At 41.7% G+C, this 22139-nt stretch overlaps 1 protein-coding gene across 7 annotated transcripts in view; it reads right to left on the reverse strand.

Moving 5' to 3' along the window:
- Positions 1-22139, reverse strand: part of ncoa2 (nuclear receptor coactivator 2) — a 57296-nt gene that overhangs the window by 18370 nt on the left and 16787 nt on the right. For all 7 annotated transcript variants that reach the window (XM_063483726.1, XM_063483727.1, XM_063483723.1 and 4 more), the window contains 8 exons: positions 13064-13171; positions 11964-12136; positions 8792-8895; positions 5996-6173; positions 4445-4633; positions 2120-2221; positions 749-889; positions 422-569 (listed from right to left, as the gene is read on the reverse strand). In XM_063483726.1, coding sequence (XP_063339796.1) covers positions 422-569; positions 749-889; positions 2120-2221; positions 4445-4633; positions 5996-6173; positions 8792-8895; positions 11964-12136; positions 13064-13152 — 1124 coding nt within the window. In that variant the 5' untranslated portion in view covers positions 13153-13171. The remainder of the gene's footprint in view (positions 1-421; positions 570-748; positions 890-2119; positions 2222-4444; positions 4634-5995; positions 6174-8791; positions 8896-11963; positions 12137-13063; positions 13172-22139) is intronic.

The raw sequence follows: 22139 nt of genomic DNA on the forward strand, positions 1-22139 counted from the left end.
GAAAATCAGTAGTGTAAAGGGTAAATAATCTATACAGTATAAACTATACTGCAAGAAAAATGTCAATGTGCATGCCAAGGATGGGATATGACATGTAATAAAACTCTTCTGTTTGCCAACAATGAGACAAAGTATGAATACAACTACATGAATTTACCATGAGGAGGAAGTGAGAAAATATGTTTGTTCGTTTTGGTTGTTTTTTTTGGTTTTGTTTCTCTTTGGGGGGTGTAACATATCGCTGTCTGATTTTGACCAAGAACACTTGGAAGCACATATTTTGAAAACCGTGCCATCCTCACAATTTCCATGAAGCCAACAGGCAGTGCTGCAGGGAACTCACAGGACAAAACATGCTAGCAAGTTGATGCCTCGGGTTTATGTCTCTCTTTTTGACTCACATGGAGCAGGTAGGACATACCTCTGTAGGATGTGCAGGGACATGTAGAGCTGAGGTTCGTTGGTGGCAGACGAGCGTACCAGTTTGCTCTTGGTGTGGGCTGAGACGATGGTTCCGTCAGAGAGGGAGAACCGATAGATGGGGCTGAACGCCTGGCCGTGTCGCAGCACTAGGCACACATGTACAATTTTATTGATGGCAAAATAACACTTCTCATTTGACCATTTCCTTAATGTGGCTGCAGCCCCTCTTTAAACAACCGTTTCATGCTAATGCAGCCATGCACAATGACTCTAATATCCAGAGCAAAAAATTAAACACGATTGTCCTCATAGTTAATGGAATTACCTTCCTGCTGGTGTCTCTTTGCAAAAGACATCTCTCCGTCATTCTGTAGGTGGAACCTTTGGATGCAGCGCCTCACAAGATCTTCCCAGCCTGGCTTCATGGATGCTCGTAGCAGACTGGTATCTAGGGATGTTATCTTACCTAAGCACACAGTACCGGATTAGAGAGATCTTAGTCATAAAGGAAAGCATTTCGGTTGACATACACAAATGTAAAGATTTAATGTCGACATTAAAAATAAATGTCTCTTCTGTTGACTCGGCCAGGATCTCAGTGGTTTAATATTACTTAAAGAATACATTATAAATCTTTGTTTACATTCTAATTACAGCTTACCCAACGCTAGAAATAGCTTCTGTGCTAGTAAACCGAATAGAAGGTCCTGACTATATAGGATTAGACATGGAAATACAATTACAAGTGCTGTCAGTATAAATTTAAAAAGACCACCATTTAGACACTCATTACAGCAGGTAATGAGTTCAGGGCAGCTCAGCCTCAACTATCTTTAGAGCCCAACAAGTACTCTCATGCTGCGTGTGTAAACACACAGTCACAGCAGTGTAACAGTTGTCCCTCACTGGAATGCAATTTAAATGAAAGCATGATGCATTTGAAAGGGTGACAAGCACACTGCTGCTTGAATGACAGCCATAGGGACTGACTAAAGACTTGTCAAACTAACATCCATAATAGAACTATTCACAGCTCTGCACCATGTCCAAGAAGCTCTTGTAGGCATAAGAATGTAGAGGCAGTACTTTCAGCAAAATATGAGAGAAAAATAATGCTGTCAATCTAGAATAAAACAAATCACGGCAATTATTTAAAATTGTGCAGTCCAAATAAAGAGGCAAATAAATAATAGCCCTGCCTAGATGCATGGCTACTGAGGTCTGTGTGGGAAACCACAGTAAATTACTATACATGAGTGACTAAATGTGTGTGTGTGTCTGTGCCACACAAGTGGTACGGGTACATCAAAGACCAGGTGAAACACAGACAGCTGTCTGTGTCTATGTGCCAGCGTTCAGGCAGGTACTTTACCTCCCAGAGAGCAGCCTGTGGTAGGAAGCTGGGTCTACTAAGTTGTTCAATCCTAAGGATCTTTACCAAGGATATAATATTCTTTGAATCCCTAACTGTAGTGTAAAGTGATTTACAAGCTGTTGACATCAAATAAGGTACTGCTGGAACTTTGCCTTACTAGAATCATTACACCATTCTTTTGATGCAGGGCCAAGTTTTATTTGAAAAGCCACATATGGAAAGATGCTATGCTAAAACAAAGATGCAATAAAAAAAAATCAAGAGCAAAGTTTTCTGTGAACAGTGGTTTGTAGTTCACTGCCGGCTGACTTGTTCGTGTACCTTGTAGGTCCTGACGTGTAGTGAAGCTCTCGTGCGTGGGAAGCATGGGTCTTTCCTTCGTTGGCACTCTGCGAGCTACACAAATCAGGCACGACTGAAAGTCTAAAAAAATTCAATAAATAAAATAATAATAATTAAAAACTCAGAAAGAGAAAACAGAATAGCACAGGAAAGAAAATAGGAGATGGAGTATATAACAAAAAAAAAAAACAAAAACAGGGAGATAAACAGAAGAGGTGAAAGGGGGGAAGGGATGGGAGAGAGGGGAGGGATGGGGTGTAAATGATAGAGACAGAGGGAGGGAAAGAAAATGAAATGCATGTTATTCCCAGGCAGCATAATTAATACAGTTATTAATGAGCATGGGGATCAGGGCTCCGCTCCTTTCATGAGGAGGAGCAGCTATCGCTGGCAAGGGAAATGATGAAGTGTGACCTTTGAAGGCCTGTGTGTCTGTGTGTGTGTGTGCACGTGTGTAAGCGAACTTGAATGCCCATCTCTGGCTACTCTCACCTGCAGGAACATCTAACACTGATGACACCTCTCCTGGCTCAACATTAAAGTCTGTGTGTGTGTGAAGCGCTGACTGACTGATGGCAAATATGACACTGCCAAGTCCAGGACTGGGGTGACCCCAAAAAGTCTGCCATCTAACTTTTCGGTGCCAGTAATACCCACACTCCCATACACGTTTCTTGTAAATGAATGCATGCCAGAACTAACACACACACACACACACACACACACACACACACACAGTCCTATTAAACAGCCTCTTGGGTGGTCCGACCCTTAAATCTGTGAATCTACATTAATTTCTTGCTTTCCATCGCCTCCCTTCCCCCCTGTTTCTGTCTATAGCTGGACAGATTCCTGCACTGGTAACCACTCATCTTGCCTTGCCACTTCAGTACACACAAACACTGGCACACCTCTGGCCCGAGTCCTACTTGGCCTACTTGCCAAAGTATGGCTGGCAAACAGCTGGTTCACAAAAAGCAAGCCAGAGAGTAGGGGAAAAAAGGCTCTAACTAGATTTGGAGTGAAACATTTGCTTATTGTTTTAATTTGCCGCTGAGTTAAAGATTGGCAATATAGCCTCTGAACAAAAGGGATTTAGGCCGCTGTACAATCATAAGTCCTGAAATATTCTGGCTAAAGGTCGTTTGTAATGGAATTTTACACTCTTCAGCATCTCATGCTCCCATCTAAAGCCTTGAATACCACTGGAATAGCCCTGTGACCTCTCAGTGACTGAACTCCGAAAGCAGAGCAGAAACAACATACAATTTAAAATCGCTTCCCTGGAAAGGCGAGCAGATGTTTATACCAGCGGCTAACACAAATTCCTCTTCTTTCTTTACACACAAATGCTCCCAAATGTGTCGAGTTTGTTTGTATTCTGTTGTTGTGTTCAAGCTGTTGTGAAAGGTACTGAATGACTGCTTTTGCTGTTGCATTACATGGTTAAAGCACATGGTTCCCTTGGAGTCATAAGTCCAGGTTTGGAAGGGATGTACATGAATTATAGATGAGCTTTAATGACAGCTGCCCAACCTCCCGTCTCCCTTGTGTCACTTAACTTTTCATGGGTGTAAGTTGAGTGGCAGCAGCACTGCTCTTCATCATTTGGCTATACAAATCCAGTTATAAGACAGATAACTGTCAACAATCAACGCCCTATGAATGACTAGCAGCTGATTATTACTTTAAATGATTTTACACTGGGTGGCGACCAGTGTTTCTTAAACACAAGCACGCTTTCTTATTTTCTTTCTCCAGGTTTTGTCGATGGTGTGTGTATATCTTTACACTACCTCAAAAAAAAAACAAAAAAAAAACAAAAAAAAAAAAAACCTGATCCCGCTCACCTTGACTCAGCTCTCCACTGAAGAGGGCAGAATTCAGTCTAATGTTATACGAGTAGACAAATTCTTGCTTTTGTTTGCTTTTTAATTGAACGCTCAAAAGCAAAATGTCAGTTTTAACTGAATTACTTTCTGAAGCGGTCTTTCAGTCCTCTGTCAAGTGTTTTAACGTGCTGACATAAGTGCGTGCAATTTCTAAAAGGGTCGGGTTGCTGAATGCTTAAAATGCTTCCACAGATGATTCAAACACCTTTGCACTTCAGGCTATATTATTTTGCTCGCTCTTGGAACCTAATCATACTATAAATCTATTATACCTAATCACAAAGGTTACTGCAAATGGTTTAGACTTAATCAAAGCAAACTATAACATTCAACGCAATTGTGCCTAGTAGGAAATGCTTAAGTGTGTTTCATAGGGTGCCACTTTAGTCTCCCTTTTTCCCTCCTTGCATACCGTCTCCTTCCTCCTTGATGGACTTGGGCTCCGAAACGGCAAAACACTGCATGGTCTCATATTTCTGCTGCTGCGGCTCGTGCTCGTGCGGCTCTTCCTGGCTCTCGCTGTGTGGATTGACCAGCATTCGGCAGTTGAAAGTGTGACTGTTCCTTCTTGGACCCTCGCTGGACCACGGGACACCATTTACTAAATCGAGGGGGAGGAAAGGGAACAGGAGATTTTTTTTTTAAGCAAATTGTACTGCAGCAAAAACTGAACAACAGAACGCGGAGAATGGGAGCTGCAACGAGCGAGCCAAGAGAGGCTACCACACTGCAAGTGAAAGACATAATGAGAGCAAGACAGAGAGAATGAAGGCAGAAAAAGTGTAAAAAAGAGAGGGTTGTTGCTGGGTAGAGATCAGTCATAATGAGCAGTTGGAACCCTGAGCCCTGCGCCATCTATCCACAGCTATGCATCACAGCCAGGCCTCCATATGCATGTCCTGTAAAACATCATTGCCAATCTTTCTTCTTCTCTCCAACACTTACACAGGCACGAGCAAACACACAAGAAAGGGCACACACACATGTGTAAGCGGCCGTGCGTGCACGTGCGCACAAAGAAAGAAACGTATAGTCACACATGCCACTCTGTTCACTCTAACAAACTCCCATCACACTCCATCTGGTTTGTGATCTCATTCAGTGCATTGATAATCTCCCAGTATCTGGGACACAGCCCACTGATCGTTTCCAGGGTGCTTCGCTCTGCGCTGCTCTCCCACCCAGATGGCTGGGTACTCAGACCTCAATCCGAAGCGCCACGAGAGAAGGAGAGGAGAACTTCGAGCTCCTGATGAGCTCCAACAACACAGATCAAAAAAAGAAACACCTCTCGTGCGGAAGACATGCAGAGGTAGGATGTTAAATGGCCACGGCTATGAAAGTAAATTCTATCTTACGTGACAGAATAAATGGAGTAAGGTGAGGATAAACGCAATGTTTTCCGTGTGTGGGCTAAAAAATGGGAAAGTGAGAACATGAAAATAGGAACTTGGTGAGCGTTTGTGGCAGAGAAAGAGAGAATGACACAAATAAGTGAAGAGAAGGAGAAGGAAGGACATGAAATGGAAATATAGGAGGCGCACGATGCTGCTGACAGGGGAGAGAAGCCAAAAAAAGGAAGTTAATTAGCTGAAAAGGGAGGGAGGAAGAGTGCGAGCAAATGTTTGGGCTGAGTGTCAGCAAAAGGGAAAAATGAAGAACCTATAGGTTTTTGCAGCATCCTAAAAGTCTCTGTTAAACGGCTGAATCAAATGCTTTCTGACCGTGACCGTTTAAATGTTTTAATTAATCTGACATCACTGTAACAACAGCCACCTACAACATACCTGTTTGAATAGGGAGAACGAGAGAGGCGAGGGTGTTAAGAGGCAGTGGAAGCACAGCACAAAGGACATACATGCAGAGTCAGGAAAAGCGAGGGACATGGAATAAAAGAGACACAGTGAGACAGAAACTGACAGCAAGAAAAAAAAAAAGGAAAAAAAACAATCTCTGAACCAACCGAGGGATTTAGGCAGCAGGTTCTTGATGAACTCAGCATGATCCCCGACATGCAGCACGCTGTAGACACTGGTGTTCATCAGCTCCTCCTGGTTGTAGCGCAGGTACTGGGTCACGTTCTCTGACACAAACACAATGTTACCCTCCATGTTCACCACAAAGAAGAAGCCATCCAGAGCCTGGAGGATTTAAAAAAAAAAAAAAAAGACAGTTCAGAAGTTTGTTCACTATGGACTGGGTCATTTTTCTTTCACTGGTTAATGGTCAGGCTATCCAGTTTTAAGCATATAAACTCCACAAACAGATGCAGAGAAAGATGTATATTCTGCTGAATTCTATTGTTTGTTTGTCTTATTGTAACTTAATTACCAATTAGCTCATTAGCTCATTATCATTAGGGATGTTCTATTTGCGCCTACTGTGCCTGAGATGTGATTAGTGTGCTCCAGCAAGAATGCTTATACAGCACAAAAATGTTGGCACAAATCATGGCAAATTCTATAATACGCAGTACTTCCACAACTCCCTAACAAAAAAGGAAATCTCACCATGTCTGGTTATTCTCCGCAACATCATCTAATGCACTGTTACCTCTATGATCTCACAGATAATGCCAGGCGACTAAGTGAAGGCGCAGTTTATCTAAAAACTCCAACGACCGCAACATCCAGCTTTGCTGATGCTAACATCCCCATGACAGTCGACACACGTACTAGTTGTGTCTGAAGAGGAACGATTAGTACGCCATGTGCTGGGTACATGGATCACTCCCACAGACGCTCACCATCGCTGTGGCTGATAAAAAGCAGGATAAAAGCATGTGCCTGCAGAGACGGGCGGATGTGAAGGAGGAGCAGTACTTAATTGAAAGAATACAGCCCCAGGTCAGCCATTACACACAAGATGGTGTCAATTAGGCCATCAAATCACCGGGAGCTCTTAAAAAGGGAATTCTGCTGCCTGTAACGCTGTAAAGTTGATGTCAAGATAAGACGCAAGAGACTCTTCTCAAGGTGTCTCACCTCAGCTTAAATAAACATTATCTACACTACACACACTTGTCAACGTGTAGGGTCACACATGGCACATGAATTGTTCAACGGGTAGCAACAGGATCTATAACGTAAATGTTTATTTTGTATCGTGTTGGTTTTTTTGCATCCTTGCTCATCTATAACTATAGTGTATATGTCTCAAACTACACTTCCTAACAAATCTACAGTGAACCGACATGCTAAAAGTCTGGATGTAGCAAACACATATCCCGGGAACACATGATCATGTTGAGAAGAAAGTTTTCCTTTGCACGCCTTAACACAGCACGATCTGAAAATAGATTAAGGAGATCTCATCTATCACCGCATGAAGCAGAGCTGTTCCAAAATGCAACACAGTTGTGTAAGTCCAGTCTGCATGAAGAAAGGCCATGAACTGCACAAGTAGGGCAAACAAAAACAGAGCAAACACACTCTAGTGCCAACGCCTGCCTTCCTCCAGACACTCTTGCATAATGTTCTTAGCCAATACCTTAATTTGCAACACCCTCCCTAAATACTAAATATACACACTAGAGACATTTCTACAGCGACTACAAATTAATAAAGCCTGAATAAATACATTGTGAGTGATATCATAGAACCTATTGTTTTCACATATGATTAAATATTGCTACACAGCAGGTAATGAATTGCAGCAGGGTAGGAATCTGGGAATTTCTCTGGATTATTTAAATCTGAGCAGTGCTTTGCAACCAGAGTTCTCTCTTCTCATAAATTCTCACTTAATATTAGCCATTTTCTACATTTCTGTCTTAAAGCAATTCAAACATGCCTCTAGTACTGTATGACAGTGATGCTTAACACTTTGTTGGTAGAGGCAAAAATATACATGAAACGCACAACAGCCTCTGTACCGAGTGGGCTAGCAAGGATGCAAACTACATGCCACAATAAATCATGTGACAGAAGAAGACTGCTCCCAGAAGGTTAAAACAACAGCACACTAATGTTTCTTCACAGCCTTGTCCGTCTTTGAGTTGGCATGAGAGTGGGCAGCAGAAGGCCTTGAAGGAGGGTCATGGGGCGCGTGGGTGCATTTCCTGCCGACAGCCATACTCCGCAGAGCACACTGTAATTAGCCTGGGCTGGCGGACGGGGACATGGCTAGAGCGGAGCGGGTGTGAATGGCCGATCGCTGTGTTTTGGGGCTGCTGACAGATGGGAAAGCTTGCAGGCTGCACTGGTCTATATTTAGCTGCGAGTTAGTATGTCGATTCAGTGACGCTGGACCAGGAGAGCTATAAATATTCCATGACAGGACAGATCTAGAGGCGAAGGAAGAGAAGATGGGGAGGGAGAGACAGAGAGGAAAGAGAACTGAACAAGCAGGAGAGAGAAAGGGAGGGAGGAAGTGAGTGAGAGGACAGGCTCAATGGACTGATTCATTTGCCAGGCTGTTGCTTTCTTTCCTATTATATGTAAGCACTCCAGTGGTCCTTCGTGGTACAACGGGGCCCATTGGCCCGCTTGTGATTTATAGCCAATCAGGGGCAGATACAAGATGCTGGCAGCTTTAACTCCGCAACGCTCACACACAACCACGGCTGGCTCGTTTTTTCTAATTGTTCTCTGTAGATGGGACACTTTATATAGCAATCATGATTTAAAGAGGAGAGCATCTCCTGCGTGAGTGGTAGCACATGAGTGGAGTGTGGGGTACTTCAGCTCGAGTCTGGCATTTCATAATATTCTCTTCACATATGGCGCTATGAGTAAGGAGGAAAAGGCCGTGCACCCACCTCTAGCATCATTGGTCCCAAGGCGTCTTTGTCGATCACACTTTGGCCTGTTGATGAGACGTCAGCCTTCTGCACCTCCTCCTCGTTTGCTGCTGCAGCTTTTTCTGTTAAAAGCAAAGTTAGTAAAAATTTAAGAGACTGTGTCAGGGCTCCTTACTGTTTCACAATGAGGAAGTTACTAAAAAAAACCAAAAAACTAAAAAACCCTGTAACGTACTGTACTGTCAAACATGGAAAAAGAAAAGGCTGAAACAAACAATTTTACTTTTCCTCTGAAACTAACCCACATACTATAAAAGAGGTCAGCCACTGACGAGTCTTTTAACAGGTATCCATGCTGCTGCAAAGCAAACACATCGGTCCCCTTTGTGAAACCATGTGGCCATGGCTCACACCGAAGCACAGAGCAGCAGCACAGTGCGAAAGGTGTGTTAGAGCACACAGCTGCCTTGTGGGGGGGAGTCTCTGTTTAGATTACTCTGTTATGCCAAAGCCCTGACAAACAAACAAACAAACAAACAAAAAAGGCCAATATGGAAACAATTAAGCACTGATGGTGTCCAAGCAATGTTGTTCCAAATTGGAAAACAAGTTGTAGCAGTCAATACTCCTGTTGATTTTCTATTAATGGATATGGAGAGTATGAATTACTGAGCACAAAGATACGTATGGCTTATAATTTACTACTGTGTTTTCATCTTATGTCCAATCAAAATCCACTTTAAAAAACCCCACAAACAAACAAATAAATATAAAAATCCTGTACCTGTGCTATAGTGCGATGCATGTGTCCGTTTGAGTGGGTTAATAACCATGCAGAGAAGCCTTATGTTCAAAGCGTAGGCTGCCCTACTTTTAGAGATGACGATGTGAGGCGGAATATCATTGGGGTTTTTTTTGTTGTTGTTGTTTTTGGCTTTTTTTGGGGGGGGGGGGGGGGGGGGGGGGGGTCAGGCATTTTGCTTTCGCATGATGCCAAGAAGCAGGCTGACCATATGGTGAATAAATATTGTGGTAAGAATCAAACAAAATTATCCCGTCCCTTGTATTTTCTTTTTGAAAGGGTGAAAGCAAATGCAGGGTTCCCTTGGCTTTGTGAGTATGTGCACCATCGCACAGACACAAATTCATCTCTTTCAGCATTAATGATGTGTGCATCAGCAGGGCCTCTCCGGGCCCAGCGGGGCCCTGTAGACCAGCACAGCTGCCCTGGGTGCAGACCCATCACTCAGTGTCAGTGCGGCCCTCCCTGCCTTTCTGTCTGGAGAACTGTGGAACTGTGCCAGACACAGAGAGGGACTGACCAGTTGGGTAACAATTGCTGCTTAACACACAACCAACAAGACATTTGCTATATACTGTTCCTTCTTTTAGATATTTAACAATTTGCTCAGAGTTTATTTTTATATTTTGAATATTGGAATAAATAATGTACTAGGCTCAGCTTAGCAGCTACACAGAGCCCAGTCCACAGTTTTTATGAGTCTTAACTGGGTGCTCCTGCCAACACGGAGTGTTAAAGAAAAGAAAAAAAGCTGTAAAACTCTTGGCTATGCCATTATTCTAAAGGCTCTATAAGCATATTTCTCCACATATTGTCTGTGAAGGTGCAACAAGCTGGAAAGAGAAAAGACACGCAGAAAATTGCAACCAGTTTCCAAATCAGGGTGGAAAATGTACGCAGACAGTGTGAGAGGAACAAACAGGGATGAATTCACTGCTTTTTTTTTTTTTTTTTCCAAAGGCCATCTTCACCACATGGCACATCTCTACAGGAAGTCACCAATCGGAGAGAGATATTAAGTCACATAAGTGTAATTGAATACATGTAATGTTGTTGCTATAAACAGAGAGTAAACTAAATGTGGACAACAGAAAAAAAATATACTACTAAAAAATAACTACACCTCTGTTTCAGATCACATTAAACACATGAGGTGCAATGAAAAGCAAATAACAGTAGGACATAACATAAGCTCACAGCATCCCCGTTTCACTTGTGCAGGATGAGATGCAGTAGCTCCCTGCTTTAACTACACACACAAAAAAAGGTTCATCTACGTGGCCGCTGACGTATGGAGGACAAAGCAGAATAGGAAAATTTAGCCCTTCCCTCAGGGGTTCCTTCTGTACTAAAATGTTTTGCCTTCAGAGTCAGGCAGAGGATGTCACTATAGCAAAGGGTTAAAAAAGAGAAAAAAAGATGACAATGCAGAGAGGAAGTGTTGGAGGTAGAAAAGAAGGCAGCACAGAATAAGACATCACAAAGGGGGTGGGAGCAACAGACACTAGCAAGAATTTGATTGTGATTTTTGCATCACCATTACATAACAGTTGGCTCTGTGAGTCACAAAACATGATGACATCATCAGCTGGTCTGATTCATACACACCTCGAGTGGGCCACTCTTTGTCTACCAGCCACTCGGCTGTTTTTTTGGCTGTGCGATGGTAAAACATTAAGATCAGCACGTTCCTTCAAATTGAAGCAAGAGAAGAAGCCCTGTTTTTTAAAAGCTTTAAGTGTTCTACCACTTACTAAAGACCCCTACTACCACACACAGACACACACACACACACACACACACACACACACAAAAAGAGGCAGAAGTGAGTACAACCAAACATGCTGATCGATTTGCCTGATGTTCTGGCTCAGAGCGCTCCTGGGAAAGACTGGCAGCCAACAAAAAAAAGAAAAAAAAAAAAAAACTGCTCTGGCTCATCCACATTATATGATGGAGTGTTGGAGGGAACATTAAATCAATTGTGCTGCTCTTTAATAAGAACACCAGTTACTGTGTATGGAACAGATCCCAAATCATAATATTTATGCTATCAGATCTGAGGTTTCTGTCAACATAAAGCCACCCGTGGAAGCTGTGTCGAACTTTAAAAGCACAACTAAGAACACAGCAACGAATTTGATTTGCAGCTGTGTCAAAGCCACTAACGTGTTTTCACTAAGGTTAGCCATGGTATAAAACTGGGCTTTACGACACAAAAAGCTGAAAGGGGAAAATTACAGAACTTCATGGGAATAAAGAAATAAAATAAATAAAATAAACAGCTCAAATAACTCAGTATTCCTTTCACTGCTGCACTGTAGGGATCTTGACAGTTTCTGCAACAAAGTATCAAGTTTCAAAAATATTAGAGGCTGCCATTTGTACCTTGCTCCTTTATTTGCCTGATTTGTTTCACAGTTTCCTTCAGGATTGCACATTTGTCAGGTTTGACATTGAAGTTGTCGATGTCGTTGAAGTTGGCGAAGATCAGCTCGGCGAGCTCTTCAATGTATTTGTTCTCGTGCTCGCGGTTACGCTTCTCGTTGCTCCGTTTGGGACTGCAGAGACAAAAACAGAGTGGTGAGAAACTGCACTGAGGACAGCAGTAACACAACACGGGCAATACAGATTGATGGCGAAAGGTTCAAGAGAGTGGAAGTGTATCAAACAGCTCCAGGGTAGCAAAGTCCATCCATCTATAAAACTACACCAGGGTTCCAGTGTCCACACATTTTTCCTGAGTAGGGCTGAAGAGGCCTCTCATTTTGAAAGCTGCCAAATGACAGCACACTGACAGTGCAATATATCTACTGCAGCATCGAGGAGAGTCAACACTAGTGTCAATTCATCCTTCTAGGAGCTTTCACGCTGCTAACATGGCACGAGGGTAAGCCAAGATTACACTTAGAGCCCGATTAAATATAGGATTTTTAACATTCTTGCCGACTTAAAAACTCTTTATTTCAATATGTTGGCCAATATTTTTCTTTTTCGTACACATGAAACAAACATTTCCCCCACATTGGATCTATATAGTTATTTATTTATTGTTTACGTTCTGATTTGCCAGACTCTGCTCAGTCAGCAGGTGGTTGTGTTTGTGATTGGGAAACTGCAGAGTGCCCTCTGGTCCACAAACTATTCAATGTCAATCAGCTGAAGGGTGTTTCTCTCGTCTTTTCCTTTATTAACGGTTATAAATGCAGATACCGATAGATTGGCAAATACCTAATATAGGTCGATATTATCAGCCTGCTAATAAATCAGGTCTACTCCATTTATGTTACAATAGGTTAAAGAAAAATGTGTGCAGGAGATTGTGAACCGGACAACTTTGCAAAGTCGTTACTCATTCATGTGGACCGACTAAAACTGGATCTGACCTTTAGTGCATGATAACTACTTTGCCCCACATTACATTTAACTGTACACAGCAAAAAACTCGCAGAAATGTCAAAAACATAACTCTTAAAGGGACCAAATACCTGGGTCCAAGAAGTTCAGCAGAACATTCTTTGCGTTTCCGTGACTCTGCCCTGGCAGGGTCAGATGAGTTTTCGCCGACTCCACTCATCCTCAATGCATATCAGCGTCTGGAAAATGAACACAAAGAGGCACAAAAAAAAGAGTTTTACATTTGAAAGAAATGCTTCAGCACTACGAGCATAGGCAGCTATATAATGTGAAGAACACCCATGCTGGCCTGTATACATGCCAACATCGGAATCTGCATACAACACACGCACACTCTACAATGTGCTGGGGGCACAGGCAGATCCACTCCAGGAGAAATGAGTGAAAATGGAGCAGAGAAAGAGATTCAATCATTTCTCTCTGATGGTGGAGCTCTCCCTAGAGAGACTGAAATGAGAACACAGCACCTTGCCCACAGCACCAGACTGCACGCTCAACCATGTACCAAGAAAAACCCATTTGTTACACAAAACCAAAGCAAAGCTGGCGCACATTAAGAGCAGAGTGGGTTTACAATGACAACATGTGTTCTTTGTTTAAGTGCCTCTGAGAATGCTTCACATTGGTTTGTAAGAGTCGCTTAAAATTTAAATGCAGGAATCATATCTTGTCTGTTCTCTCTGAACTTATGGGACAGACTGTAAGATTTTAGTGAGTAAGAAATCATGTTGTGACCGTTTTGTGTTATCAGAACTGACAAGGAAGCTGAGGGCTGTTTCAGTTGCTAAAAACCCCACGCACGCAGCTATCTTGGGTTTAAATTGAATGCCATAAAGTTATAGTATGAATGCGCCGTGTCCATAATTTAAAGCGAGCCCAGAGCTTTCAGAGACTTTGCTGAATTTGTCTCAAACCCTACATGCCAACATGTTTTGAATGCTGTTTTTACTCCAACCCTGAAAGCAACCATAGGCTGCCACTAAATGAAAGACAATCAATTATTGATCAGAGTAATGTCTTATTAATTACCACCTGATCTGAACATCTGATGGTGCCTAATGGACTTGGGTTTCAATATAAAAGGATATCTTTCTTTATAAAAAAAATGCATAAAAAAAAAACAACCCAACATTGCGTTGGCTCATGCAACATGATCAGCTACACCTTTTTCTGCTTTCGGAGTTTGACAGAGCAAGGGAGGGGAGGTTAAAGGCAATTAAGACTAAGAAACAGACAAACCTGGAGAAAGAAAATGGAAAAGTCTTTCCTCACTACAGTGCCCAAGATTGGGGCATGCTGTGTTGTTTTACGCTCTCAGCCACTCTAACCATGGAAACGGCTATGACATACACACACACACACACGCCGCTTTACTGCTCAGCCATTACATAAGGAAGAACAGAGCAGAAAACAACACAATGTAGAGCAGAGTGGAAAGGAAAAGCTCGTCAGAAGCAGGCTAAACTAAAAGGAGAGAAAGTGACCATGCAAACTTGAGCCTGGCTCCCTCCTGGCCTGAAATGACCTACTTTAAGCTAATGGTAGGGTCTGTGCACAAATGGATGAAGCAGTCAGGATTGGCCAGAGAGACAGAGGAGAATCTGAAGGGTAAAAGACATTCGGTTGACAAGCGACTTGAGCACTGTTGTTGGCCTGTACAGTGAATGAACAGAGCATGATACACAAACGTCACTGTGCATGTGCCCTTGTGTTACGCTCTTTCAAATGCCATTAGGGTGCTTTCATGCCGAGGCACTGTGCTGTTCACTGAACGTATAACAGTCTCTAAAAAGAGAGGTTACAACTTTTATTAATGACAACGGAAACAGGCAATTAAACCCTAATAGCTAAGTGGCACTCTCTGCTCCGATTGGTTGTGCCCTGGCTTTCAGGCACAAGTTACCATGGGAATTCTAGACCTGATTGGCTCCACCAGCCCCGCGAGGCCAGATATGATTGGTTGCTTCCGTCTCCTTGGCATGGCAGTAATGATGGGTCATTGTACGTTGAGACAAATAAGAGAGACTGGATGTAGAAGGCACGTCTCAATGACACCAATACAGACAGCCAGACACCCTGGCAAGCAGGCTGGTAGGCCATTTTTGTTGCTGGGGGAGGGCTCTGATCTTCACATGGGCAAACTAGGAAAGGATTTCTAATCCTGGAGAATGCGCTGGTTCCCAGGGCAGCTATAAACAGCTGGGCACTGGTGTTAGTACTTACTATACGGGAGCTAAGATTTGACTTAATTATCAACATCACCCCCTCGGGAAGAGCTCCTCAAAGCTTAAATGCTCTTGGACACAGTAGGTATGAAGGAAGCGAATAGTGGCATGCTCCCCAAGTGTGTCTCTGGCATGATAAATTCTTATCCCCATCCCCCAGACCATAATTGTGTACATCACTTCAGATGACAGAGATCTCAGAGGTAACACAGAACATCACAGTTATAGTTCCAAATGCAGGGCTGCTATGCCTAACGACTCTGCCGTGATCCTTACCGACTTCCCATATGCATATGCTTTATTCAATTAAAAAAAAAAAAAACATAAATAAAAAAATTATTTAACACCATACTTGCATTTTGCTTGTAGCAGACTAGGTAGTAGCACGAGGGGAGAAGTGCAATTCAAAACAATTTAATTGGACTAAATGATATTTTAATGCAGGCTATGTTAAACTCTGCAATAACAGGGCTGATGAGACTCAACACAGATTAATGACCGCATAAGAGAGTAACCTCATTATGTAGGGGAGTGATTGGCATATTCTGGAAGGCATCTATCAAATGTTCAGTTCATCAAGCTGTCAGCTCATTTAGTTCATTAGTGCTGTAAGTTGAGACATATGGTCCATCACTCATTACAAGCTACCTTATGTTAGTCATACACAGTGTGACATCTGTGTAAGACCAAGCAGGTTTTGCCAAGATTCGCACAGTCACAATAAGAGAGAGCCGGGCCACTTCTAAACAAATATTCTTCACAAGCCAAAAGAGCTACAGAACTGACGGATAGTACCTCAGCTGGTCATACCACATGTCCACTGGAGTAAGAAAGTGAAATTGAAAAGAGAAGTGTGCCCATACACAAAATTTTGGCCTCTCCATGAACTCTTCCTACGCAATTAGGAGTTGCACAATCAAATTAGCACACATGTACATGTTTTTATCAATATTGTATATTATGATTGGAGTGGGGGGAAAAAAAATCAAATAAAAAACAAAATGTTGTGGTATTTTACATGGCGATACTGTAACAATACACAGACACCAAATATTGATATTTCATTAAATAAATTAAAATAGTCAGGGAATAGTAGCAACAAGAGGGCTCATCTCATGCACCACCATCCTGAGAAAACATTAGCCAAGCAAACTTACATTAAAATCAACCCAAAAAAACAAAAACAAAAACGATACCTCCTAATTCAGAGCAAGTTAATGAGTAAAAATTGGTCAGCAATTTCCTTGCATCCACCAAACAAAAATTCATGGACAGTGTACTGATTTTTTTTTTCCCCCACATTTTGCCAACGACTACGAGTTGTGTTGACTAAATGTGCATTCGCGTGGCAACGATTGACTCCTACCAGGCAACCTGTGCAATCTCTCTGCAAAGAGTCCCGGCATGACTTGGACTGACTGCCACTGCACTCAGAGAGATGGCCACAGGTTTGCAAATAATACTGATTTATAAATGTAGACTCAACTGGTTGCTGGCTGTATTCTGGTCATATTCCTATAGAACGGGAAGGCTGATGAGCACAAATGTAATAATTAAATGTGAATTCCTATGTATGTAGACAACAACAGATATGGGTGTGATGGGTTATCACAGCTAATTATTGTATTATCAGATACGGTTCCAAGTTGCATGTAATCTCCAACTTGACCCCATTCAGTTGCAGACTGATAGCAGACCAACTCCATGTTACATTAACATTTATGGCAGGTTTTAGTTCTGCTATTGTATGCTTGACAATCATTTTACAGGGAAAAACATTTCTAAAAAAGGTGCTAAATCACAAGGTTATTGCAATACTCAGCATATGACAAAATATTAAAAAGTGGAATATCATACACTGGGGCTTTCTGGTGATTCCCACATCTAATTATGATGTAATTACGTTGCCTAGCGGCCTCCTACCAATGGGTTATAACCATCTATTTGTAGTTTATGTACCTATAGCACTTCATAATGGTTCATAACAATAAGACATAATCTACATCTCATTAAAAAAAATTGCTTTGCTATATAATGTCATTTTATGCTTTTTTTGTTGTTGCTCTTGACATTTGTCAACTATAAGGCATGGATCATAATCAAAATTAAATTATGAAATCCTCTTTAACATATCAGTATACACTGGATTAAACACAACCTTTTATACCAATTTTTCATTATACACTTCATGTATAATGTCTTTCACTTTTCTCAATGTGATTAACTATATCAGTTTTCAAACAGGCCAAACAATACCGCATCATGGGGAGTGTAGTAGTAACTATGGTAGTAAGCAAGTCAGTTTTGTTTGTTTGTTTTTTTATATCATGAGGAAGACCATGCAACCATGACAAACATTAGCCAGACTGTAAGAGACTATCTGGAATCAATTTGTTTAAAAGGGGGATGTCTTTTACATACTTTACGGCTGGCTGTAGCGGGCTGGGAGGAGAGAGAGAGAGGAGGGAAAAGAAAAAAAAAAATCAATGGGAAAGTACAATTCGATTTACCATGAAAATGCAGCCATTCCTGTTCTATACTTTTCAAATCCACTTTGAGAAATTCTCCTCAAGGGCACATGCAGTAGTTGCTGAACGTGTTGTGGTCTAGTGTCTTTCACAAACACTCTGGCAGGCATGTGGTCGCCTGCAGACAGTCTTGCATGTACCATCTGATTACAGAACGTCACTCGTACACAAGCGAGCGATCACACACTGGCCGTGGAAACTATAATGCCTGCATAATAATGCGCTTGGAAATTATCCTGTGGTCATTGAGGTCCTCTAACACACGTTTCCATGCAGATTTTCCACAACTTGAAAGCTGTTAGGTCTCAGCTCATGTAAGTGCAGTAAACACTTACCCACTGCCCCAAATTGACACTTCATTACAGTTTTACATCTTTAGCGCATCTGTGTGACTGATTCACAAGGCTGAATTAAAGGTCAGGTAATTAAACCTCTGTAACAGCAACACCACTACCATAGCAACACAACACTGATGAATTTCCAATAAAAGTATCCGATCCGTTTTAATCAGAATTATTGATTTTGTCAGAACTTAGAAATGCAAATATGTAATGCTTTCGAGCGTCTTAAAACACCAAAGTGTAAATAAAAATAAACCAAAAAACAAACGCAAGCAAAAAGCTGGAGAAATCAATTGACTTTGAAAGTACTCTGTGCACTTGAGGGAGGTGCTCATAGGTGAGTGTCATTGCTTATATCTTAGGTGTCACCTAAGTGCAGACTCTCCACAACGGACCTGGAGCCAACCAGTCTGGCGAGGATGGACTGAAGAGACAACGAGGGGCTGCTGCTAAGGTTGCCTCTGCTGCTTGAGGCAACCATCTTTCCTCTGATCAAACTAAGCTGCTTCAACCTTTACATGACATGGATGGCAATGAGCACATCCAAAGCACAAAATAGACTTTATCTGCATCTGTGAGGAGAGAATGGCACAATACAAAACACTTCACTTAAAGAATACACAGAACCAGAGGAATTTGCTCTGCAGCTACTCAGCTGGGAAACAGTAAGATGGATAGATTAATGTGCAGTAATCTCCACCTTCATGGGGTAATATGTGAGAAATCTTTTGAGCAATTTTAATAATTGAACTTTCATTTATGCACACAAAGAGGCTGGGAAAGAGCATTTTAATTCAGATAGGACTTTGTAAACATTTACAACACCCTGACGTAGGGCTGGGCGATATATCGAGTTTTTAAATATATCAATATATTTTTATACGAGATATGTGACAATATCGTTTATATCGATATATAATGTTACTCTGCCTCGCCTTTCTCCTTCACTGAACACAACTCCCCCTCCCCCATCGCTTCACCTGCAGGCAATGACAAGATGGACACGGCAGCTATCAAAGAGGAGCTGGTCGGTAAAAAGAAAACATTTGGAGATTACGATTTTAGTGCTGTCTCTTTGTTATTATTTGTTATTATGCTCAGCGTCTTTTAGTTTACATTTTGACTGCACAATTGTGAGCTTTTTGTTATGCACAAAACCAACATTGTTTTATTTTATTTATGGAGCATTATTGTTTAATAAATGCTGATAATTTATTTCTGAGTAATTTTTTTTATGTACATCTACGCTGTATGATAATAAAAGTGCCTGTATGAGATCTGGGACACAGCATGACTAAGAACTCTTTTTTTGTTCTTACTTTATGGCTTAAAAAATAAATAAATAATCGCGATATATATCGTATATCGCCATCCAACTAAAGAATATCGAGATATGAATTTTGGGCCATATCGCCCAGCCCTACCCTGATGTTTTTAGCTGTATTTCCAAACCGTTAACAATGCAACGGTTTCTGCTACCTTAAATGGGTTTGTAATACTCTTAACAGTATACAGCTCATATACCCACAAAAGGTGAACCAGGCTTAATGCGTGCCACCAAAGGGGGCCTTTAAAAAACACTGAATCACCCATTCTAGTCATACTATAATGATGGGGGAAAGGGATGCAACGCAGGGGGAAGGGGGAGACTGTGTCTGATTGCCAAGAGGAGAGGGCATGTGCCAGTGTGCCATTCCTGTAATCATGTGGGTTAGCAGGGCTTTGATTATAGAGACACACCCAGTGATTCTGGAGCTCAGGGAGAGCTGGGCATGACTATGCATCAAACTGCATCAAAAGCTACTGGGGAATCGTTTGAAGTCTCCTGCACTATAATAATGAGAGCCCTTCCAGAAAGTGCAAAGCCTCTGTGGGGCACTGAACATTGTCTCGCTGGTGTGTAATCTCTCCTCAGTTGGCTCCTTGGTTCAACAGGTCCCCTGAGAGAGAAACGGAGAGCAAGAGTGCACCAATAAAGACTGCTTCTGGAGCGCTGCAACATGGTCCATTTATTTCCCACAAACTGAAGGGGAAATAGTGAAAGGGGAGGGGCACAGAGGACTCGTGGCTTCTCATTTTACGCTCTCGATATTTGCGATGGGTGAAAAGATGTGCAGAGAGTGCCAAAACACAAAGAAACATGACGGGATCATGTAAGATGGTATTAAAGACAAACACGTTTTTAAAAAACAATATAAATATCAGCAAAATACCCAGTGGGGTGGGGTCTGCAGTGAACTCTGACCTTGCTGACAGCTGCTATTACCTTAAACCAGATGTTGTGATATTAGGCTTGGGTTGAGAAAGAGGCAAAAAGAGATGGAGGGATGTATGTGGTGATGGATTTAGTGTTTTGGAGCAATATGACAATGGCGCTTGAGTGGTGGGTATTTCCCTGTAGATGTATTCCATGTAGAGGAATCAATGGTGAACTGTGATTACAAGAATTCAGAGTCAGTAAATGAACAGAGGGGACAGCAACACAGCACGTTTTGTTTTGTCTTTTCTTTTTTTTCCCCCTCATTTAAGAGAAGGTTTGCAGAGTGTAATGGCTTGTGTTTAGTGGTTCAAATGAGTGGTTCAAATCCACAACTAAGGTTAACTTTCAGTTCTCTCCTCAAAAACATAATCACTTACCCACCTACACGCTTACCATGACATTTAAACAACCATTGTTATGAGGGTTAGCCAGTAAACAAAGTAAATTCTTTATTCAAATTATATGTGTCCAAAAAGTTAGACACAAACACACAAACAGACCACTGCTGATTAAATCAACAGAGAGGTATGATATTTGCCTGCTACCAAGTCCCACTCAAGCATTTGTCCACTCTAGAATCACTGCAAGGTAATGGCTCTAAAGTGCCCGAGTGCAACCAAGAGCCCGGTCCCCATTTACTGAAAGCTGATCACGCTCATCAATCTTTAACGCTGGCAGTCACTTCAGGATGTCGCAGGATGCGAAGCAGAGGTCTGTCGGTATAATAAGCACAGAGTGCTGGCCTCTGGCTGTCCGAGAAACACACAAGATTGGTCGGATAGGTGAAGTGAAGTGTCAGCTATCAAGGGATGGTGAAATTGATTGATTAACTGGTATAAGTAAGCGACTCCCCACAACAATCCAGTCAACAATTCATCTGTGGCTGACAGCAATGCCAGAAAGGAGATTCCGATATCACTGCACAAATCAGATTATGGAAGAAGGTGGAAGTAGGGAAACTATGACCTGATCTTTGAAGTATCAATTGCTTGATTATTTACTTGCAGCTTTATATGGCAGTACTAAAGGAATTACCACGGTTTCCACAAAGGTCAATAAAAATGTAGCCTGATCTTCATCTAAACCACAACTGTAGAAATGCACTGACGAAAGTACTAAAAGTGAGTAAATCTCTGTTTTAATGAATCCCCCTAGAGTCAGGTGTTTCAATCAAGGAGATGCTACTGAAAGTGTGACTTGCAGAAGGTTCCCCTCCCTATAGATAAAGCCATTTTTTATGTCATGTCTTAAGATTGAGGCATAATTCCCACCAACCACTCCGAATTTTCAAATGATCTCAGAGGAAGTGGCATAAAATCTAAGAAAGGTTAGAAAAGCATTTCTAATTACTTTGGCATTCATGAAGTAAAAAAGACACTAAGAATGTCTACAAATCATGTAGTCATCGTCATAGGAGTAGAACAAGTTTAAAAAGGATAAAATTCAGGTTTTTGAAAGGCCGAATTGAAGAGTACTGACCTTAACTGAAGTAAGATGCTTTGGCAAGACAGAAAGGTCTACTCAATAAAAAAACAAACAAACACACAAACAAACAAAAAAAAACCCCAAAACAAAACACTCGAGTATAAAAGGAACAGGAACAGTCTAAAATTCCTCCTAATAATTGTGCAATAAGTATCTGCAGGAAAGGAGTGTCTTTGTTACTAAAGAGAGTTTCATGTTAATAGTTTAGTCTGATTGTGTGTCTAAAACTATGACTTGGATGTAGATGAGAACAAAACAGAGCACTCCAAACAGCTCAAACTTTATTTTGCAACTGTACTGTGCGGTGC

Source organism: Pelmatolapia mariae, linkage group LG9, assembly GCF_036321145.2.
Source record: "Pelmatolapia mariae isolate MD_Pm_ZW linkage group LG9, Pm_UMD_F_2, whole genome shotgun sequence".
Lineage (NCBI taxonomy): Eukaryota > Metazoa > Chordata > Actinopteri > Cichliformes > Cichlidae > Pelmatolapia > Pelmatolapia mariae.